Here is a 23,057-nt window from a genome sequence, read left to right as displayed (position 1 = left end):
AGCAACACGCCATCCTGCACCAATCAGCATCTCCTCATAGAGGAGCTTCTCTATGAGGAGCGTTCACAACGGGCAGCACTGACCCAGGAAGCACTTCTAGTGGCCGTATGAGTGACTGCCACTAGATGTGTTCCTGTACATTAAAAAACCTGCAGGGACAGGCAGTAGACACCATAACAACTACTATAAGCTGTTGTTGTGCTTGTGACTATAGTGTCCCTTTAAAGGCTTGTGTTTTTATTTTACTTTTTAATTCAAGTAGTGGGGCCAGGGGATGTAGAGGTTTCAAGGGGTAATAAGGGTTGTAGTGGTTGGGGTTGTAATGGGCGCAGCGGGGTAAGGGCTGTAGTGGGTTCAGGGGATATAGGGGCTCTACAGGGTGCCTGGGGTTAGGGACTTTAGTGGGTGCAGGAAGGGTGGGAGCTGTAGTGGGTGCAAGGGGTAGAGAATGTTGCAGGTGCAGGGGGTAGGGGGCTGTAGTGGGTGCAGGAGAGTAGGGTCTTTAGTGGGTGCTGAGGGGTAGTGGCTTTAGTGGGTGCAGAGGGGTATGGGCTGTAGTGGGTGCAGGGGGTATAAGGGCTCTTGAGTTTTCCTGGGAGAAGGGGTTGTAGTGGGTGCCTGGACAGGATCAAGAGGACAAGTGGTGGGGTGAGAGGGAAGCAGAAGCGCAGCCACCTCCTATTTAGTAGCCGGGGCTACAGCAGAGCAAAGAAGACAGGTGAAGGTATCAAAGAGACACTTGGGCTTGTGACAAACAAGAGAGGGAAAGTATGACTGTTTAGCAAGGGTGAGGGCTGCACTGTATGATCACAAGATGATTTTACAATGGAGAAAGTCTTGCAAGTTGCGGGACTTCCTCCAGCAGCGTTCAGCTGAACAGTAGCATCTCTGCAGGTAGTGGCTTGACTACAGTTGCAGGCACATCCTCCTTGAGATGTATGTTTTATACAACTTTTGATAAAGTTCTGTGATCTGCAGGGGGCATCTAGGTTTTGTATAAGTAATCTGTCTCTTTTGATAAAGAATCATAGCAAAAGTTCAACAAAATCTTCATCTCCTTTTCCAAGATATGGTGCCGCTGCTGCACAGAAAAAAACATCTAAGCCTCATTTCCATTTTTTTAAATAAACATCCTAACGGCATCTGTCATTTTTGCAAATAGTTCAAAATCAGGCGAGTATTTTGGATATGGCTAATACTTGTAGAGTCCCCTATAAAAAAAAAAGTATGATTTTGTCTGGATGCTGATGACTAAATGGTAGCTCCCAGTTGTTGCCGTTCTTCAAGTCCCATCCCAGCTTTAAGTTTGTTGAGGCACCATAAATGTTGTAGATTTACAACATACCTATGATATGGTAGTACGGTGTATGGTTGTTTACCTGTTGGCCATCTCTGGTGCCCATAACCAGTGAATCCTTTTTTTCCAAACTAGAATTTCATTTGACTCTACAAACATGTTGCATTGATCTGCAGGTATGCAAATACTAATGGTATCAAATACCAAAATTTACAGCAGAAAATACAGACTGTAAAACTGTTGGTTATAAAAGCCTAAGTTTTGTGATCTGGCTCCCAAAAAAAGTCACTTTAATGATAAAATGTCAGTGGCCAGATGTGTGGGATTGACCTAAAAGGTGACATTTGAATTGACTATACATTTTAGAGTTCATGCTACACCTTGTGTTCCTATCACAAAAGAGGGAAGCAATAAATTAGTGTCATGATCAGAGCACTATGTTTATGACCACAGTGCGAGAACTGATAAAAAAGGTAGAACGTGACGTCATCGAACCCTCACCACCTCCAGCGCATTGTTTACTTATTTGTAACAACACTGTCACTGCACACTAGGCAAGGTTCTATCAGCTCCAATGAGCCAATAAGCGCGCCGGACGGTGTCTGTGGGCGTGGCCTGCCATTCAGATGACTTCCCTGGAAGCCTGGCTCCGTGCACGCGCCCCGTGTTCGGTGTAGGAATGCCAGCGGTGGACGTGCAGTGCGTGGGAGCGTGCAGCCTTGTTGGGGGCGTGGCCTGTCCATCTGCTGCAGGAGGAGGAGGCGGGGCTCAGTTATGCATTTGGCCGCTTCCTTCCTATTTTATTAGTGATTCCTATTATTTATCAGCATTTGTTTACGTCTTCCAGTAGCCGGCCATACCTGTGCCTTCCCAGCCTCTCAGACACAACACGTGTATCGACTGAGCTCACCAATACAGGCCAACCCCCCCATTGGCAATCATTTTAATTTTATATCTGGGACATATATACATTTTTTTTTTTTTTTTTTTTAAAACACCTGGATAGGAAACAGTTATTATGTAAAGCGTTTCATACTTTAAAAAAAGTAATAATAATAATAATTTTCCATTGCCGATATTATCTCCTGGTCCTCTACCTAATTTTGAGCATCATGAGGCTGTGCAGGTATCTTCTTAACAACACCATCCCCAATCAGATCGAATATTACTCCAAGTTCTCTCCATCACCCCTCTCCATCAAGCAATTCCTGGATTTCGGTGAGTTTTATTCCCCGCCTGTTGTTTCTTTTGCACTTGTGGCTGATGTGATCTAATGCCTCCATTCATTGCATACGTAGAGTACAGTTTAATGTGTACTTGTTACAAAATGGCTCATGTTTTAAAGGGCAGTTGTTGAGAGAGTGCTAAAATAAGAACAATTAGCAGAGATGGGTCACTACTGCTGCTGGCTTTACTGTTGGCACTTTATATGAGTGCCATTTAAACACACGGGCCCTGTGTTACAGTAATCTGATGATGTGTTAAACCTGTTGCTAGAGGGCCTCGATATGTGTTAGCTTTTTTGTTGCTGAGGTGAGAACTGTTTTATTTCCACCACGGAGATGGAGTAATGTGAAAAAAGTGCAGTTCTGGGGGAAAGTTCTAAAAGTGGAATTGTCAGTGTAAACATTCTGCTGGTTTCCATGGTGATTGCTCAACTTTAAGCCGTTTACTATAGGATTGACCTCCATGCATAAATTCCACGCATTACAGTTCATTCACTGAACAGTGAAATAAAGTGAAACCAAACTGTAAAATTTAGGCCAGTTGGAAACTTTTTGTATCGCATTTGTGTGAATTTGGTTTTCAAAACTCCATTTAGCGAATATACCACACATGTTTATGATCATAGTTCACCAGCCTGTAACTGTACTATTTGAGGAAACTATTGTATACAATGTATACATGTAGCTTTTTATAGTATTATACAGTTTGTCTTTGTTTCTTCCAATTTTGCCACTTTGTATGTTTTACTAACCGGGTTATTCACTAAAGTGAGGATTCAAAGTGAGTTTCAAAATTAAGGTCAACATAGACAAAATGGAAACCATCTCTAAGGCAGTTACTTATGCTTTCCATTCAGCAACTCTGGCCTTAAATCTTAAATTCACTTTGAATTGTCACTTAAGAGAATTGCCCTGAATGAAAGTTCAATGTTGCTTACTGTAGCCTAGATCAATAAAATAGTATAATTGGCCAAATTAGATTGAAAATCATTAGGAAACAGGTGCCATGGTTACTGTACTTTTTATGTTTGGGTTCCTGATTCTTTGCAGCACAATGTAGTTGGCAAAGCTGTTGAACTGTGTTTTTATGGTGTTTTTTTCTTTCTGAAAAAGTAGGGGCTCTGTTCTTTAAGTTGTGAGTTGTGATAACAGCTGATAGTTGGCAAATTCTTTAAAAACAAAATGTAAATCTCAATGTTTTTCCATGTTTATTATTTTGCTGTAAATGTTTCTAATCAGTTGATATCACTCCACTTTGCAAATAGACCCCTAAGAGTTTAACTTTTGGTTCCGGGTGCAAGTAAGTCGTTTCTTACAAAATGTATGGTACAGTTAATGCAGCATTTATAAGCAATGTTTGTTTTAGGACAGTATGAATTGTGCCCTTAATTTGCTTTTGCAGTTTTCTCATAGACTCCTGTAATACTTGTAATGGGGATGTGGAGTGGGTCTGTACTATCAAATATCCAAAATAGTTGATTTTTTTTTTTTTTTTTTTTTTTTTATTGATAAACTTTTTCAAACTTGATCTTGGGGCCAAACGTGGTCTATGGGTCTTCTGGTGGATTTATCTGGTTTTTTTTCCCCAACAGTTGCACCACTCTCTTTTGAGTTTAGGCCACATGTGGACATATTTTATAGGCTTATATTTATGGTGCTGTAGGGAAAGTGTCATTTGAGACAGCTTACAAGGCCATACTTTTGTAAAGAACATATTCAAGGAAGGATATTATGTAATCTTACTAAGTAATGAACGAATGCACAAAAATGACTTATTTTCTTAAAGGGATACTTTTTTTTTTTTGTGTATAAATCATGCCCTGCAGTCTCACTGCTCAATTCTCTGCCCAGTGGCGTACACACAATCCATGGGGCCCCAGTGCAAAACTGATCCGTGGGCCCCCCTCTCTCTTTCCCTGCCCCAGACACACATACACATACACAGAGACAGGCACATACATACAGACACGAATACAAACAAACACATATACAATGTTTAAGTCACCTCCTGTTTCCTACCTTTTAGGTGCAGGAGGGTGACTTTCCCTGGGGTCCAGTGGTGGCTCAGCTTGATGGGAGTCATAGTTCTCACTCTGGCTCCCTCTACTTCCTCCCGCGCGGGCTCTGTGTGTTAGTTGGGAGGAGTGACGTGCAGTCAGTTCCTCCCAGCGTGTGATGATCTCATCACAGGGGGCCCAGTCGGGTTGGTAAGGCGACGCAGCACTGACCGGGCCGCCTGACAATCCATTTCCATTGGGTGGCCCCAACAGCAGGCGCCGGCCCGGGGCCGCAAAGATGGCGTCAGGTATCTGTTTGCAGAGGGCAGCCGGGCCCCTGTAGTGACCGGTTGCAGCTGCGACCCCTGCGACCGCGGTATGTACTCCAGTGTCTCTGCCATTTGTTTATGTGTTAAGCTCCAGCCACACCTCCCCTGGCTGTGACTAACACAGTATGCATGAAATAAATATATATATTTTTTTCAATCCGATGTTAATTTGCTTTAGAAGTTTATATCTCCAGTTCTGTAAAATTAACTTTAATCACAAACACAAGGCTCCTACAGGGTCTAGAAGACAATTACCAGAGTAAGAGATAAGAAATTCTGAATTAAACAGACTATGCAATAAAGGAAGTTTTAAACATTAGTTTTCACTTTACAGTGTTTAGGAAGGCTGTGCAATTCATATGCAAGGCTGTGTAACTAGGGCTGTAAACAAAATTATTTGACAAGTTAACGGCCGAGTATCGAGCAATGAGAATGCAAGGCCATGATCTACACAACCAAACTGCTTCATTAAGCTAAAGTTAGATTGAACATATTCTCCTCCCATAGTAATCATCTTGTCACTCAATTCTGATGCCACCACTCTGGCAATTAATCCAACACTGAAGTGATTTGCCCTACTTGGGGATGGACAAATTAAAAGAAGGGACCTGGAGGTGCCATTCAGTGGACGGCCAGAAGGTGGGTGTTATTCGAAGAGTAATACCAACGAAAAGGTGCTAGAATGGAGGAAAATATAAAATCTTTATATTCTACATTGAATACACCATATATCGTCATAGTATATGGTGTATTCAATGTACATGGGAGCAATGTTAGGCAAGTTTACATTCTACAGGCTCACTTTAAAAGAACACTGTAAGCAGGTAGACATTGTTGGTGCTTGGAGTCTGTTGGCCCAAGGTACCTCCTCAGAGTTAAATAGTTTAGTTAACATTTAGCAGAAATTGTAATTTCTTGGCAGCCTTCTGAAGCCTGGCCTCCAAGAAAATTATGGTGTAACTATATGTTTCTGCTCTGGTGCCTCCAGTGTTTCTTTATTGAAAGCCTATTTTTAGTGGGGCCTTCTTCACTTCCTGTCTTTGCTATATTCTCAATGCCAATTATTTGATGTCAAATATCCCCTTTCTATAATTTTAAAACATGTTGGCGATATACACTAATCAGCCACAACATTACAACCACTGACCGGTGAAGTGAATAACTTTGATTAGATTGTTATAATGGCACCTGTCAATGGGTGGGACATATTAGACCTCACGTGGACAGTCCATTTTTGAATTTCATGAGTTGGAAGCAGGTAAAATGTGCAAGCGAAAACATTTAGCCAAATAGTGATGGCTAAATGACCGGGTCAGAGCATCTCCAAAACGGCAAGTCTTGTGTGGTGTTCCCAGTATGCAGTGGCTAGTGCCCAAGGCTCATTAATACACATGGGGAGCGAAAGCTAGCCAGTGTGGACCAGTCACACAGAAGAGCTACTGTAGCTCAAATTGCTGTAAAACCTAATGCTGGCCATGACAGAAAGGTGACAAAACACACAGTGCATTGCAGGTTGCAGTACATAAAGCTGCATAGCAGCAGTGTGGTCAGAATGCTCATGATGACCCCTGTCCATCTTCAATGGGGACCTTAGTGTCAGAAGTGAACCAAGGAGCAATGGAAGAAAGTTGCCTGGTATGAAGAATCACATTTTCTTTTAGACCAAGTGAATGGCTGGATGCGAGTGCTTTGTTTACCTGGAGAAGAGATGGCTGCACGATGTGCCATGGGGAAAAAGGCAGGGGAAGTGTTATGCCCGGGCGATGTTCTTCTTGGAAACATTGATTCCAGGCATTCATGTGGATGTTACTTTCACACATACCACCTACCTAGAAATTGTTGCAGACCACGCACACCCCTTCATGACAATGTTGTTCCCTGATGGCAGTGGCCTCTTTCAGTGAATAATGCACCCGGCCACACAGCACAAACCGTATAAGGTATTGCATTGGCCTCCAAATTCCCCACATCTTAATCCAATTGAGCATCTGGATGTGCTGGAAAACAAATTCAATCTGTCGAGTTGTTGTGGAGTACATGTCTCTACCTATCAAAGCTGTTTGGCAGCACGAAGGGATATTAGGCAGGTGGTTTAAATGTTGTGGCTGGTCTGTGTATGTCCCACATCCATTTAGATTGTAAGCTTGTTTGGACAGGGCCTTTACACATTCTGTTCCCGTGTGTCATACATGTTTTCTTAGAATTCAATGTTTTTTTTTTTTTGTTTTTTTTAACCTTTTGTACAGTGCTGTGGATTATATTAACACTTTATAAATAATTGTATACAGATGTTAATAAAAATTCAAAGCATGAGATAAAGGGAAGAAACAAAGTATTACAGCAAAAATAGAAATGTTACATAGTAAAACAAATGCATACATTACTGCCACCCAACTTGGTTTTAGTTATGATCATAAAGTTAGAGTATGATCATTTTATGGTACCCACTTAAAGCAAAATTGGATAAACAAACAAGTCTCCTGTGTTGAAGCCCTGTTACACTGTCATTGTTAAACTTGGAAATGCCTTTTTATGAATAGGTAGATTTATTGAACATATAGCAATATTGGAGAGTTGCAAAGGAACTCTACAGATGCGTAGTGACACATTTAATTTATAGGTATGATATTTTTCGTTGGGTGTGGATCTTCTCCACTTCAAGTCTACTTATATGGTTCAGAATTGGAAGATTCTATTTAACAAAATCTATCCTTAGCCAGAAAAAGGTTAAAAGCAGAAAAAAAAAGCTTAAAACGGCAATCTTTTGGTCTGGACATATGGCCACAGCAACCCCTAATATCACATACGGAGACAGATGACTGTCAGATAAAAGACAATTGCACGTATTCCCATAATTTCCCCCATCTATAATTATCTGCCTCCCTTACTGTCCAACAAATCTCAATGCCATCTGTCAAGAAATCCAGAAACAGTTCTTGAGGACAATTTAAATATAGATATTAAAGATACCTCAGGACTTTAGTGTCAGAAATCCGTTTGTATTCCTAACACTATAGCGTTCCTTTCAATTAATGCAGACACAGAAAATGGTATCAGCACAGTTCATACCAGGATGACGTTAGAGAGAGTGAGCGAGCGCAATTTTACATTAACAACATAGACTGCTGCTCATTTAGCATTGAATGGAAAAATGAATAAAATGTAAGTACACACATGTGTTTTCTGATGTAAAAAAAAATGCTGATACCCCTTTTTCTTAAGCAGTTCCTTGCTTCTAGAGAGCAGGGAACAGAATATATTTTAAATGATATCACCGTTATTTACACTACTAAAGTTGCACTTGGGAGGATCTCCCTTAATCTGTATTCATCTAGAACAGGCTTCCCCAAACTCCAGCCCTCCAGATGTTGCTGAACTACAGCTCCCATGATTCTCAGCCCAGTTATTTCATTCATAGAATCATGGGAGTTGTACTTTAGCAACATCTGGAGGGCTGGAGTTTGGGGAAGCCTGATCTAGAATAAAGCTACAGTGTTAATTGAAGTCCATATTCAAGGAACCGATTAACATTTCTGGCCTGGACACTGGATGCTTCACATGTGTAAATTTTAAAGTAGTTTTAATTGTAAAAGAAAAAAGAATGGCGCTAATTTATCCTGCAGGGGTATATGCCTCGATACATCTTCTGGCAGGAGAAGTAAAAACTGCCCATATTTAATTATGTGTTTAGCCATGAAAGCAAATTCATGGCATTGGTATAAAACATGTGCATGTCTGTTTGTCAGTGAGTGTGTATCAGTGAAAATGTGTATGTGACAATGACTGTGTATGTCAGTGTATGCATCAGTGAAGGCGTGTGTCTGTCAGGCAAAGGACGTGTTGGTTTTTAACAGAAAGTAAAATTTAGAGGGGGGTGCCTGAGTTTTGTCATGCCTAGGGCAGCACAAAAAACAGAACACACCACTGCATGCCCGCCTTGGTCCACTGGATATTTTCTGCAGAACCCACCACCACCCACCTTAAAACCCACCACGGCCTACCAGGTTGACTACCCCTGGTATAAAAGTTCTGTTTTTATTTAGTTCGGGATGTTTGAAGATTATGTTTTTGGCAAGGATACATATTAATTTTCATAACCTCTTGACTGCTTTCTATTCTTCATTATCTGTTCATAGGGTTTAGTTTAGTTTTTTGTTCTGTTTAATGCCTGAAGGATCTAAGGGTCCAGAGCTGATTTTGTCTATTTATTTAAGATCTCTGTTGATGGTACCTGTTCCCCTTCTCATGGCCTCTTTACAATAGGACCTGCTGTACACATGCTTTATCCTAATATGCCATTGACCATTGTTAGATCCGTAGCAGAGATTTACCATAGTGTAATCAAAAATTGCTATTCTCTATGTGACAATATTATACCCTATCCATTGATTTTTATCCACAGAATTTTTTTTTCTTTGAAGAAGCAGTCAGAAATAATATGGGTCAAGTAGGCAATCATATACATTTGCCTGTCCTTCCTGTAATTGCATTTTTTCTAGCTAACTAAATATTGTCATTTTTAGAATCTCTAACATCTTGAAATTTCTAATCTCTAACTGATGAATGTTTTGCTAGCTGGGTTGCTAATATTTATGATCTTTATTTTTTTATTAGGATTTTAGCTTTTTAGTATATGACATTGGCTATGTAGTTATCACATTGAATAGAATAATTGTATTCATAAATGTTTTGGGCCTTATTCACATTATAGCCACACTGTTGGAAGAGGCAAATTAATGTTCTACTCACTTTTCATCATGTCTTGCCCTGGCTGCTGCTCTCTCTTCATGTGAGATTATCTGGATGGTTTATTTCAGTCAATCAAATGCTTCTCCATAGAGAAGCATTGAGACCATACTGTGCATGCGTTGCAATCGCCACACTGCGCCTTTACGATTTTCCTCATTACAATGCATCTCTATGGATAGAATATCCTGCAAATCTGAAGGCTGAAAACATGTTGCAGTCTTCACTAGGCATTATCACTAGTAGTTTTGGCTAGTAGAGTCAAACAGACTAACAAATCTAAACATTGCTGTTTTTCAAAAATTTCAATGCTTACAATTGTCACCCTGCAAAGACAGCATCTAGACATCAAGACCACTACATTCAGCTGTAGTGGATCTGGTGCTTAAAGTGACGATTTAAATATCTTGAAAATGATTTGATGATTTTAGCAGCACAGTGTACATATTCATTTTACAACTCTATCTATATATACCGTAGTTATCTGTCAATATTTTTAAGTTTTATTATTCTATATCTCTAAACATTTAAAAAGAAAAAAAAGTTAGACTGAGTCATCTTCAGGCATCGTTGACCTTCTAAAAGTGGAAGTAATACTTTCACTATTGTACAACCTGGCACTTGGCCGAGAATACTGTAACATTGAGCAATAACTCTGATTTTTGGCAAATTTCCCAGACTTATATTACAACTACTAACGTAAAATATATATATATTTTTTTTTTTTTACTCTTTTGGTTTTACTCTGTAAACTGCACATTAAATCAAAGCCAAACTAGCTTAGTGATATTTCTATCTGAGTAGTAAGAAGCACACTTATGAACTGAAAAACAGACGTGTTGGGATCATATACTGGGAAAGATTTGTAATTGTTGTAAACAGAAAAGTGGTACAGTCACCATGGAAAGCAATAGAATATTTATGCTGACTCCATTGGTTTCCACGATTGCCAAACTTCTGAAACTTTGCATCCACTTTTCTATGTGTAACATTTCTTTAACGTTAAGTAGATGGTCATAGAGCAAATGCATAAGTGATATAGAGAATTGTGAGTATTGAAATGTTTTGTGGTGGTCTTTTCAGGTGCACCAAGACTTAAGGGGCACCTGCGCCATGCCATTTTCCTATCTACTCATGATAGATCATTGGGGCACCGCCACTTCTGCAATTAAGTTTTAATGAATGTAATTGTATTTTCTTGTAAAAACAGTCAGAGTGTTAATTATTGCCAAAAGGTTCCTGCTAGTTATGTGGGATTACACCATCTGTCATAGGGTTGGCATCTTGGCTGATCGTGTATCTGCAAATTGCCCAAAAAGCATAAGCCTTTCAATCCATTAATCAATTTGCTTTGATAATTTAACTAATGCAGAGCAGCTCTATTTATAGCGCTTCGATTACAGTGTTTGGCCTGCTCACTCAACTGGAATAAAAACGGTTTGAGTGCAAAGTGTGTTTGCATAAATAAAGTGTATTTGGGATATTGGTCTTTCGAAAGAGTATACATTTGGTGACCCTGTCTGTAAATCTTTATTTTAGGTTGTGTAAACACTGATAAAAGGCATGATAATGTCAGGCTAGATGTGAACAGTGATTGGTTTTGTGTAATGTTTTTTGCACACATGGACCAGTGAATCAGTAATGGTAACACAAGAGAATTTATCCCACACCTTAGTCATATGAATGGTTTAACATGTTCTTTATGACAGGGGCGACACAAAGTGTTTTGTTTTTTTTGGACACGAGGGGGTTAGAAAACACACGTGGGCAACTCCGTTTTGTAATGCAAATGATTTTATTTTATTTTTTTTAGTGTGATACTTGAGACCAGCCACATATCTGGAAATATCTATAGCGATAGAGTGTAATGCAACAGTCCTGGCTTGCCAGGCTGTGATAGTAACTAGAGACCCATCAACAGAAAAAATAATAATAGTAATAATAAATAAAGTATATACAGGTGGTACTAGAATTCAAAGATGACGTCTCTATGACATATAGAGATAGGTATACTCCTTTATTTACTCTCATCTTTGTACATCCTATGGGGAGCACTGTCACATATACATTTGGACCTATTTACAGCAGTGATCCCTCAGTATACCCACTGGATATGTGATTATGACTCACATCAAACTGAAGTCTTTTTTTTTTGGTGTGGGTGTACCACTTTCAGTTTTCCCTTGACTCCTATCTGTTGAATTATCATAACCATTCAGAACTGATTTAAATCTTTAATACATAATTAGTATCTGGATATACATAATCTGGATGCCATTGCGAGACACATTTGGAATATAGATTACCATTCTATGGATATTAATGATGATGAGTAATCTTGGTGTCTCATACAGCATAAATATGACAGGGCACTATGGGGGTTCATTGGGACCTGTATATACAGCTAATTTGCCTTTTTTGCATGCAGTATAACTATGCTGATAGCTTCCTGTGGGCTATTTTCACTCGAGTTCGTTCTTGTATATCCTCCTTGCCTCTCTACGTACCCGCCCACCTGACTCGGATGGGCGGGGAAACAATTAGATGTCACTGAGGATCGTCATACACTCTGCATATCTGGTCACGCCCACTACGTGATCCAGCCCACCCGACGCTCTGACGCACAGACCACGTGACCCTACGCTCTGCCGGTTAGACCACATGATTTGCGGCATGCCGGGTCACGTGATCGGAACTAAACCCCGCCCCCACGTACATCTCGTGGTCCGCAATGACGCAGTGATAGGATCTCTATGAGGGAGATGCAGTACAGCTGGAACTTTACTACTCCCACAGTTCCTATTGGTCTAAGGTATTCATGCCTCTTGGCATATTTCATATATAAGAGACTTCTTATCAGTTTTATGTTGGTGACGAAGGTGCTTCTCTATAGCACCGAAACGTACGTTGGGCGTTTTTCTTCTCATATTATATATATATATGAGCACTGGGCACTGGTGGATGTAGCACCATGATTATCACCTAATGTAATTTACTTTCCTTCTATCTTTCCTATGCCTGTCTAGTTAGATTTACAGGGAGAGAGGCTTCTTAATTTAAACTATCAATCTGTTTTTGACTGCTTATTACTACTATATACTAGCTTCTATCTCCCCCTCTCTCTGAGCTAGCTCTATCTGGAGCTTCTGTTATACTAATTATGGACATCTCCTAGGAGGTATTTATGGCTGGGCCACTGGATACTCATTCCCTTATAGCGAATTATAATAAAGCTGGTAACTAGGGTTGAGACATGAGGTTATATGGCGTAATTATATCCCTACCTATACCCCCTTTGGTTGGCATGGAATTCTAGTACCACCTGTATATACTTTATTTATTATTACTAATATTATTTTTTCTGTTGATGGGTCTCTAGTTACTATCACAGCCTTGCAAGCCAGGACTGTTGCATTACACTCTATCGCTATAGATATTTCCAGATATGTGGCTAGTCTCAAGTATCACACTGAGACTGACCACATTTTGTATTTGTTGTTGGTTTTTGTCTATCTGGGGTTAAGCCCCTCCTGAGATATCTGGAGTCTCAAACCGGTACAGTTGTCCCTGCGCGGCATCTGTTACTACCCCCTTGGGTTACCTTTGGGGCAGTTTGTACAGGTGTGCATGCAGAGACGTTGAACTGTTTGTTCTTTGCTTTTTTTTTATTTTTTTTCAACAGTGCATTTGTGAAATGTAGACTTTTAAGATGTACACATTTCTAGCCATAAAACAAAAGACTCTCAAACATACTTTTATTCTTATAACCTGTAGCACCTATCACATACTCAGGTAAGAAAAATATAAGCTATAACTTTTTAGAAACACGGCATCCATACAGCTACACTAAACTAAAATTCTTTCAATCACACACACATAATATGAATGGAGTGTGTTTGTGTGTATTATTTTACACAGACTCTTAAATATGCAACTGTTCATGCATGCACTCACCCTGGCGCTTGCATGAATTGCCCACTAGCCTTTATACCTGAATTTAAATGCTCTGTAACCATTTTCTACCGAAAACATTGAAGAAGAAATAAGATTTTTCTGTGATCAGTGCAGATTTTTTTTGTCACTTTAAAATTGTCGCAGACTACAGGTGTTACATTTGGTTGTTTGATGCATATGTGAAAGTCTCTTTTTTTTTTTTTTTTTTTTTTTTTTACTCCTAGATATATTTTGGGCTGTACAGTTTGCTAGCAAGTGTTTGAGCACTTTTGGTTCGTGACTACACTTGGAATTACAGTACACCTCTTCTACAACTCATTCAGAATTCATTCAATGTACTCTCATTCAGTACAACATTTCACCAGTATATAAAGCAAGGAATTGAAGGGATGTAAACCTTCTCATAACTATCTTTCAGAGAACTGTATACATTGGTCTGTGTGTGTGGCAGTTCTAACAAAAAGTAGCCTTGTTCATTGTTTTGTGAATGAAACTATGCATATGTATATTTGTTTGGCTCCTGCTCTCATTGGGAATTTGATAGCAGACTACATATTCCATGTCAGCCACTTCTTGGTCATAACAAAACAAGATGCTCCTTTTGGTTTTGCTTGAAATGAGCGACATGAAGTGAGAGCATTTTATTATTCCTAGTGATGGTCCATAAACAGCATGTACTGTCCCTTTAAAATGAGCAGCAACTGCTTACTGATCTTGCCCATTTTAATGTTGTCCAACCTCTCTCTAAAGTAGGCACAAAATGTATTAAGCCTGAAATTGAGTTGAAGCCTGTAGAAGTAAACTGCATTCTAACACTGTATTATTTAAACATTCACCATCCAATGAATTAAAATGTGCCCTCCTATGCCTAGTGGGTATATACCCTAGCAGGGATGTTAAATCTGCTGTCTTTCCTGGTTGTCATTTTACCGTATAGTCCGAGTAGTTCAGTATAGAGTTTGGGGTATTGAGTTTCAGTGTTTTTTTTTTGTTGTTTTTATGTATATGTATCTGTTTTGTTGTGTTCCTAAGTGAAGCCCAAATACCATTATGTAGCTAATGTGAATGCAGAGCTGCTAGAGTATTGTCTTTATAATGATTTGTGGCTTTCATATGCAATATCTAATGCACCCACTCCCTTGTGTAAAATAATTGACATGCAAAGCGGTGTTTTGTTATTGTAATTCCACATTCTTTTAATTTAGGTTTTGCCCTGTGTTTCCATTCCATATGTAAAGTATTTGGAATCGGAACTACAATGATGGGGACAGTCCCTGTCAAGAACTGCATTAGGCATTACTGTTTGGGGTGCTAATTGACCCATTCAGGCCCTGCAGCTTGTGAATAAACGTAAATCGAGCTTTCAATATACTTGTAAAACCTCATGCTTCTATACAGATGCTATACACAGCATGTTGTCTTTTGTCTAGTGAACTTACAACAAAGTAATCTATTGCTTTTTTTTAATATAAGATACTCATTGCAGAGGTGTTATGATCCCAGCACTTTTTTATTTTAGAGGTGGGACGTTATTTATTACAGCAAATGCATTTTATAGATATTATAACAATATTGTTAATCAGAAGTGTGCTTAACCCCTTAAGGACACATGACGTGTGTGACACGTCATGATTCCCTTTTATTCCAGAAGTTTGGTCCTTAAGGGGTTAATAACTGTTCTCCGTTTAGACTCTTCCAATGTTCTATGTTTTTCTAAATGGAATATTAATTAAAAAAACAAATTTCCTTGAACACAATCGGGTTGTATAACCTGCTCTATTTGCATGTTTGTTTGTTTGTTTTTAAATTATTTTTGTTGATTTTTTGTATTTGTGATTATTCATTTGTAGAAAGATGACAAGGTGAGAATTTTCAAAATTGCACCATTGTGAATTTCAGCCACAATTTGTTTATTTTTTATTTTTATTTATTTGAATATAGTTACCCATCACAAGTCATTTGCTTTTTAGCAAAGTGTGAACTATATATATATATGTATATATATATATATGATTTTCGTCTGTGAAGTTACATAAAATCTTTATCTCCTCTGGTGATCCATGTAGTCTAGATATTGGAGAATTTGTCTGATATATTCTATGCAGAGTCATAGTTCACAGCCTATCAAAAGTACAACGCTTTCGTTCCCTCCAATTCTCATGAGTGTTGCAGTTAGTTTTGTTATGGATTGTAAGTTTAACATATTTTTTTTTTTATTTGAAATAGATTTTCTGTGGACCTTTAACTCACAGAATTGTTGTTAAAGGGACACTATAGTCACCTGAACAACTTCAGCTTAATGAGATTGTTCAGGTGAGAACTATAGCTCCCTGCAGCCTTTCTCATTTTCTGAGAAAATACAGTGTTTACATTGAAAGCTAGGAACACCTCCAATTGCAGTCACTCAGAGTGAACCAGAGGGACTTCGGAGTTGATGGAGGCATAATATGCCTCCATCCACTCAGATCTGCTGTCAGCAGCACTGTGCACATCATCCTGTGATTCAGTATAGGGATCGACCGATATTCGGTATTTTCGGCAACATAGGTATCGGCCAATATAGATACCGATATTGCCGATAATACCTCCCAGCACCGCCGGGCCCATTACAAGTCGGGCTGTCCTGGGGGTGCCCACAGCAAGCTGTTACTTACCTTTCCTGCAGCTCCTCCAGCTGCCTGTGTAAATCTCGCGAGACCTGCAGCCGTCAGAGCGTTGGCACGCGTTACCTTGGCAATGCTCCGCACAGCACGCAGGCCGCAAGGTTTACACTGGAGAGCTGGGGGAGCTGCAGGAAAGGTAAGTAACCGCTTGCTGCCGGGCCCCTTTCCCCCCTACTGCTCAGCCCATACCACTGGACCACCAGGGATTGCTAGAGCCCCCTCCCTGACCAGGCAACAAGCAGACAAAAAAACCATATAAATATTAAACATATTAAAATAAAAAATGCCCCCCCCATTTTACACAAATTACATCCATTCAGAAACACACACACTGCCTTCACTATACACACACTGCCTTCACTATACACACACTGCCTTCACTATACACACACTGCCTTCACTATACACACACTACACACTGCATTAACTTTACGCACACTACACACTACATTCACTATACACACACTACACAAACACACACACTCTGCATTCATTATATACACACTACACAAACACACACACAGCTCCCCTGTCTAAACACACTGCATCCACTACACGGGGCATGCATATTTTGTGCATTTACCTTTAGAAATAGTTTATTTTTTCAAAATGGTAAATGTACAGAATATCGGCAAGTTATCGGCTATCGGCCTGAAAGTTCACAGATTATCGGTATTGGCTCTAAAAATCATTATCGGTCGATCCCTAATTCAGTATCTCCTCACTCTTCATGCAGACACTGAACTTTCCTCATAGAGATTCATTGATTCAATTCATCTCTATGAGGAGATGCTGATTGGCCAGGGCTGTGTTTGAATCATGCTGGCTCTGCCCCTGATCTGCCTCCTTGTCAGTCTCAGCCAATCCTATGGGGAAGCACTGTGATTGGATCAGGCTACCACATGTCAGCAGACTGCTTGTTTTTCTGAGTCTAACAGCATGCAGATTTACAGCTTCAGGCTTGAATACAGTAAGATTTTTACTATATTTATGACGGCCCAGGGGGGCTAGATGGTGGTGTTAACACTATAGGGTCAGGAATACATGTTTGTGTTCCTGACCCTATAGAGATCCTTTTAAAAAGGTTCACTTCAGGTAACTACTAAAATGAAAATAGCTTTTAAATTGTGAAGTTTAAAACCTTATCCAAATGCGGACACCCCTAAGATGAGATTGTAAGCTCATGTGTCCATCCCCAGATGCATTGTGGGATGTCACATGTAGGAATGGGAAAGTAAACCTATTGAAGCGCATGCATACATTGTAACATTTAATGAATAATGTCTTAAAATAAAATACAGGTAAATGCATTTGCCAGCAAGGCTAACAGCAAAAGAGAGAAAATAACTATAAAGTGATTTTATATGCTTTTTTGAATGGCAGGTGCAGGTAATTGAAAAGTGTTATTTAAGCCCACAAACTGGTTGTGCTGAAGAATACTTCGTCTCTTTGTTTTCTTTTTTTTTTTCTTTGATCAATATGTAGTTAGGAATGCCACACAGGGCAATGCCTGGTGCTGCAATGTCGGAAACTACAATTTGTCTACACCGATACACCTGTGTTTATTTCCTGACGGTTTCACAAGCTATAATGTGTTCTGTTTTACTTGACAGAATTGCACAGAGTCATTGAAAGAAAGTCAAAGGTGCTTTTGAATTCCATTTGTGCTTATCACAGCAGTTTTAAATAAAACGTGGTTTCATTTCGTCGCTGCTGATCTTGGCCAGTCAACCCTTAATTTTGCTGACTGCTGTCAGAGGTCTGCTAATATATAGAAAATGCAACCATTTGCTAATTAACCTAAGCTTGTAAGTTTGTCAGTGCAGTGCTCAAAGCTGTTATTCTGGCTGTTTTTTCCACCGTTTAACACTTTAATAGCTAGAGAGATTTAAAAAAAAAAAAAAAAAAAAAAAAAAGCTATATGTCTTTCGCTATAGACAGAATGATTAGCATATGTTGTTCATCAGATTTGTTGGAGAACCATTAAAAAAAAAATATATATATATATATATATATATATATTGACATAACCTTTTAGGGAGGTATCCTCCAGAAATTGAAAGTGAATACAAATTATCTCTCAATCTTTCCATCTAAGTCAATTATGCAAGCAAACCACTGTTAAGATTTGTGTGAGCACAAGAATGTACCTTTAATTTTTCCCTTTTTTTTTATTTTTTTGGATCGCTGCATTTTGCAAACACGTCTTTTGTAACCATGTGACTGGCTAAGCAATGCCATTTCACGGTCATGGTGGGAACTGTCTTTTGGCACCTGATCATTTGTGACTCTAGAGGCCATATTTCTATCCTTTGGCACGCATCCTGCCTGGCTCTGTATCTCCACTCCTTTGCTTCAATGAAATATTGATGTGTCACTGTCTTATGTTATGTGAGTGGGATAGAAGCATGGGTGAAACTTCTCCTCCTACTCCAATCAAGATTGATTCCATTGCAAAAGATTTTTAAATCATTAACATTTAAAATCAAACAGAAAAGAAACAGTTTAACATGTGACTCTTAAGGAATGTTTCCTCTTATGACCTTCTGCTGTAATGACAGGCTCTAACTGCAAATCTTTTACAGGTAGAAAATGTTCAAAAAAAATATACAAAACATTCACACTTTTTTCTCCCATGTCTGACATATACATATTTGTTTGAAATTATTTCCCAGTTGTGTATCTGTGAACTTACGTGGTTGATGGCATGTACAGGATCATTAGTTTAACAATGATTGCATATATATTTTAACAAGTTGGTCATTTAATTGGCAGGTTGGGGAATTGAATTGGCAGGTTAAGACAAGGAGTGCTTAAAAGGTAGATCCCCCAGATGTTTTTAACCCCTTAAGGACCAAACTTCTGGAATAAAATGGAATCATGACATGTCCCACATGTCATGTGTCCTTAAGGGGTTAAACTACAGCTTCCATGATGCTTTGTAATTTTAAAGGCATGCAAAGCGCCGTGGGAGTTGCAGTTCTGTAACATCTGAGGAGCTACCTTTTGGGCATTGAGTCTACCCTGTTGTACCATTGAGTCTGCAGCTGTGACATTTAATTACAGTTCCCAGTATTGTCTGGCAGTAAAAGTTACAGGAAAATGTTCTAAAAAACACAGTGTGTCAGACCATTTCACTTTAACCTCATATTTATAATAATACTTAAGTGATAACCGATCTGCACTTTAACACATTTGTTTAGCTTTTGGTTACAAAGTTACAAAACATTATGTACCCTTTTTTTTTTTTTTTCTTCGCAAACAACGTTTTCATTTATTTGAACAGTGATATTGGTGTCAAAGCACTGCTTGCAGATTAATGATTGGCAATAGGTCATATCAGGCCAGTGGATTTGGCAGTGAATAGACAGACCTGGGTTAGCTTTGGACTTATTGTAGCGCTCTACAATAAAACACTTGGTGGATTAATTGTATGTTCATTGATTGAGCTGCTGAGCATTACATTTGTTCTCTGATGTATGTTTTTGATTCTAGGGAACAGAGACAGGTGTTTAGAGTATTTTTAACTTTTAACCTGTCTGGTTCTTGAAATGCTAGCTGCACAGAAATTTCTAATGCCAAATTTCTGCATTGACACAGCAAACATGGTTGTCTCCTTGTTACTCTGTTTTTCCGTGATCTCTAAAGTATTGCTTCTGTCCCCTTGAGATAATGTTGCAGTTTATTTGCATGCCTGTTTGCTAAATTGCCTTTGGTCCCATATGTATGAATGCTGGGCAGCTTTCTTAACAAGCAAAATGCAGCTCTTACAGCTGAAGGGGTCACTGTAATAGTCCATCAGGAGAAATTCATATCTTTTTTACTTAAACCAATTGGAATACAGCTTTATTTTATTTTAATGTTAAAGTCGGCTGTCATCTTTATCTAAATATGTATTCAAAAATTGTTGAAATTCCGATTTTCCATTTAAAAAGTATATATATATATATATATATATATATATATATATATATATATATATATATATATATATATATATATATATATATATATATATATATTTATAGTAAAATAAAAGAAATGTAATGTCGAGCTTTTGGTCAGAAGTACAGAATTGTAAGAATATATTTTATTTTTTGTTATTTAGTTTACAATTGCTTCTGTATCTTGGGTATACCTTCTAAGATTCCATATAAATTTACAAATTGTACTTGATATGAACATTATTTCTCCCATCTCTGCCATGAGTTCAACAAAACTGTAAGTGCATTGAAAAAAAAAAATCATAGGCTATAAGGAATATTTACACTTGTGGCATTTTATTTGGTTTTTACGAGGCTGTATTTTGGTTGGAGAGTAGATCTTCAGTATACCATCTGATGGGTATTGATAATGCCTCCGTAATGGAAATTTCAATCGTTGGGCAGAAGATGTAAGCACACTTATTCAAGAATTGCTTTTGTATCACAGATTCTGACATTAAGAAAATGACTATACACTCATCTGTACGGGAACAAAAAATGTGAGTAATGCACAGCAGGGAACATCTTCTCGCTGAACATTGCGTAAAGATTTCACTGGATCTCCTGCGAAAGTGGTTTTGCTGTGAAAGAAACCTCTGATTAACTAGAAGCTAAAGAAAAGAAGTCACTATGGCGAGGGTTGTGAAACATGGGCACATTTAGACTTGCTTCATAAATACTTATAACTGAGCATTTTATTGAATGGGCTGTTGTACTATGCAATTAATTTACCTACTGTTGAAAGCAATAGGACGCTTACTATGCCAGCCCAATGCAAGATATTCAAAATTCTGGCATTCTGCTTAAAGTATATAGTATCATGGAGTTATATATTTTTGTAATATGCTTATGGAAGCTATTTTGGTATGTAGCATCATTTTATTACTAATAAAGCACACTTGTTGCATAAATATGATCTGGCTACCATTTATAGCATACAATGTAATATTCACATTATGCAGCAAAATAGCTAATAAATATGTAGATAATTAGGATATAAGGCTAAACATTAAAGTGTAGTGAATGTAAAAACAAATTATGGGCAGAAATAGCTTGATTGGATACATTCTCTAATTCAGCTATATTAACAACTTGGCAAATTTTGCGTGAATTTTGTAATTTGTTTTTTAAATTTCACTACAATTTGTTGTACAATTTGTACATACTATGTACTTTAAACAGACACTGCAGGTTGAGTCTAAGGCTACTTCTTTCTTTAAAGTATTATGGGGATGCAATAATAATAATAAAGCTAACAAATGTTCCTATCTGAATGGCCTACATTTGCAACCGATCTACAGCTCCGTTACACAAAAGTGGTTCCTTCTTCTCTGTCAGTCCTTGCTTTTAAAGAACCACTAAAGGAACCCAGACCACTTTATCTCAATGAAGTGGTCTGGGTGCAACGATCCTTTTAGTTTTAACCCTGAGATTTAAAGCACTGCCATTTAGCAGATATGCTGATGTTTACATTGCAAGGTTAAATACGCCTGTAGTGGCTGTCTGATCATAACAGCAACCCCAAAAATAGGAGCACAGTGTTGCCGCGCTTTCCGTCCCTAGGCATTGAATTGTACTGTTCGATGCGTGGGTGTGATGTCGCGGAAGGCAGGTCCAGCGATTGCAGGACTTTATCTCAGTGCTGGAAAAAAATGTTAAGTAATACCCCAGCATCTAAATAAAGTAGAACTCTATACTGCTATATTTGTATTCCTAATTCTGCAGTGTTCCTCTAAATTTGGGGTAGATGTTTATGGAATAGTAGCAAGCAGCTTGATTTAAAAACAAACAAACAAGCTCTGATGCCAGACCTCAATAGCAGCAGGAGATCTAGTATATGATCAGCTCTAAATTGCTTTGAATTTATGAATGATACCTTATTTTTTTTTACTGTTATTTTGTTACATTTCCATTCATTTTTTTTTCACATAATGGTTGAGAGAGCAGTAGCTGAAAACTGTAGGACCACATGTCGTGGCCAATACATTGCTGTGAGAGAATCATGAGACCGCGTGCCTCACTTGATGCATGATATTGATACATTTTCTGCTTATTATGCATTATTCTGATGAATATTTGTAAACCCTTCCATATGTTCACAATATTTGGAATAATGACTGCACCTCTGTTCTTGTTCTGCTCTTAAATTGCTCAACCATTGACTACTGATAATAGAGCGATCTTGTTAGTTTTTGATGTAAAGGAAAGAATTGAAGCCTCATATTATCTCACGATGAGCACCTAATCTGCATTGCTAACAAGTTGTCTATCCTTTTTTCTTCTTCTAATGTTATAATATTTGTTGTTGTTAGGACGCAACAATGCTTGTGAGAAGACATCGTATCTCTTCCTACGCAAAGAATTGCCAGTACGGCTTGCAAATACCCTCAAAGAAGTTCACCTTTTGCCTGAAAATCTACTTCAAAGGCCCTCTGTGAAGCTTGTACAGTCCTGGTAAGTTAAAAACATATCGGGGTTAATCAGTTAAATTTAGGATTATTGGGAATTGACTAGGGAATTTTAAAGTTCTAGGCCAAAACTGCAGAGTCTCGAACATAAATGAGCTTCATATTTTATTTAAGTTCAGCTATTTTAGCCTAAAATGTCAAATTCCCAGTTCAGTTCGTGACAATGTGTGTTTTAGTTAGTGAATAACTCTTATACAATTCTGATTTGTAGCTTGCCACCATTAACATCATTAAAGGGATACTGTAGGCACCCAGACCACTTCAGTTAATTGAAGTGGTCTGTGTGCTGTCTCTCTATTGCACTTAGTGCTGCAATGTAAAACATTGCAGTTGTAGAGAACTTCAATGTTTACATTGCAGCTCTAAGTCTGCCCTCTGTGGCTGTCTACCAGAC

General features: G+C 38.5%; 1 protein-coding gene across 1 annotated transcript in view; it reads left to right on the top strand.

The window, feature by feature from the left end:
• Positions 1 to 1,986: 1,986 nt before the first annotated feature.
• PDK3 (pyruvate dehydrogenase kinase 3) overlaps positions 1,987 to 23,057 on the top strand; it is a 37,476-nt gene continuing 16,405 nt past the window's right edge. Inside the window, exons 1-2 of the mRNA XM_063444294.1 lie at positions 1,987 to 2,515; positions 22,508 to 22,649. Of these exons, the coding sequence (XP_063300364.1) occupies positions 2,410 to 2,515; positions 22,508 to 22,649 (248 nt within the window). The 5' untranslated portion in view covers positions 1,987 to 2,409. The remainder of the gene's footprint in view (positions 2,516 to 22,507; positions 22,650 to 23,057) is intronic.

This window comes from Pelobates fuscus, chromosome 1 (genome assembly GCF_036172605.1).
Source record: "Pelobates fuscus isolate aPelFus1 chromosome 1, aPelFus1.pri, whole genome shotgun sequence".
NCBI classification, from domain to species: domain Eukaryota; kingdom Metazoa; phylum Chordata; class Amphibia; order Anura; family Pelobatidae; genus Pelobates; species Pelobates fuscus.
The sequence above is the reverse complement of the archived record's forward strand: the minus strand, read 5'-3'. Positions and strand labels throughout refer to the sequence as shown.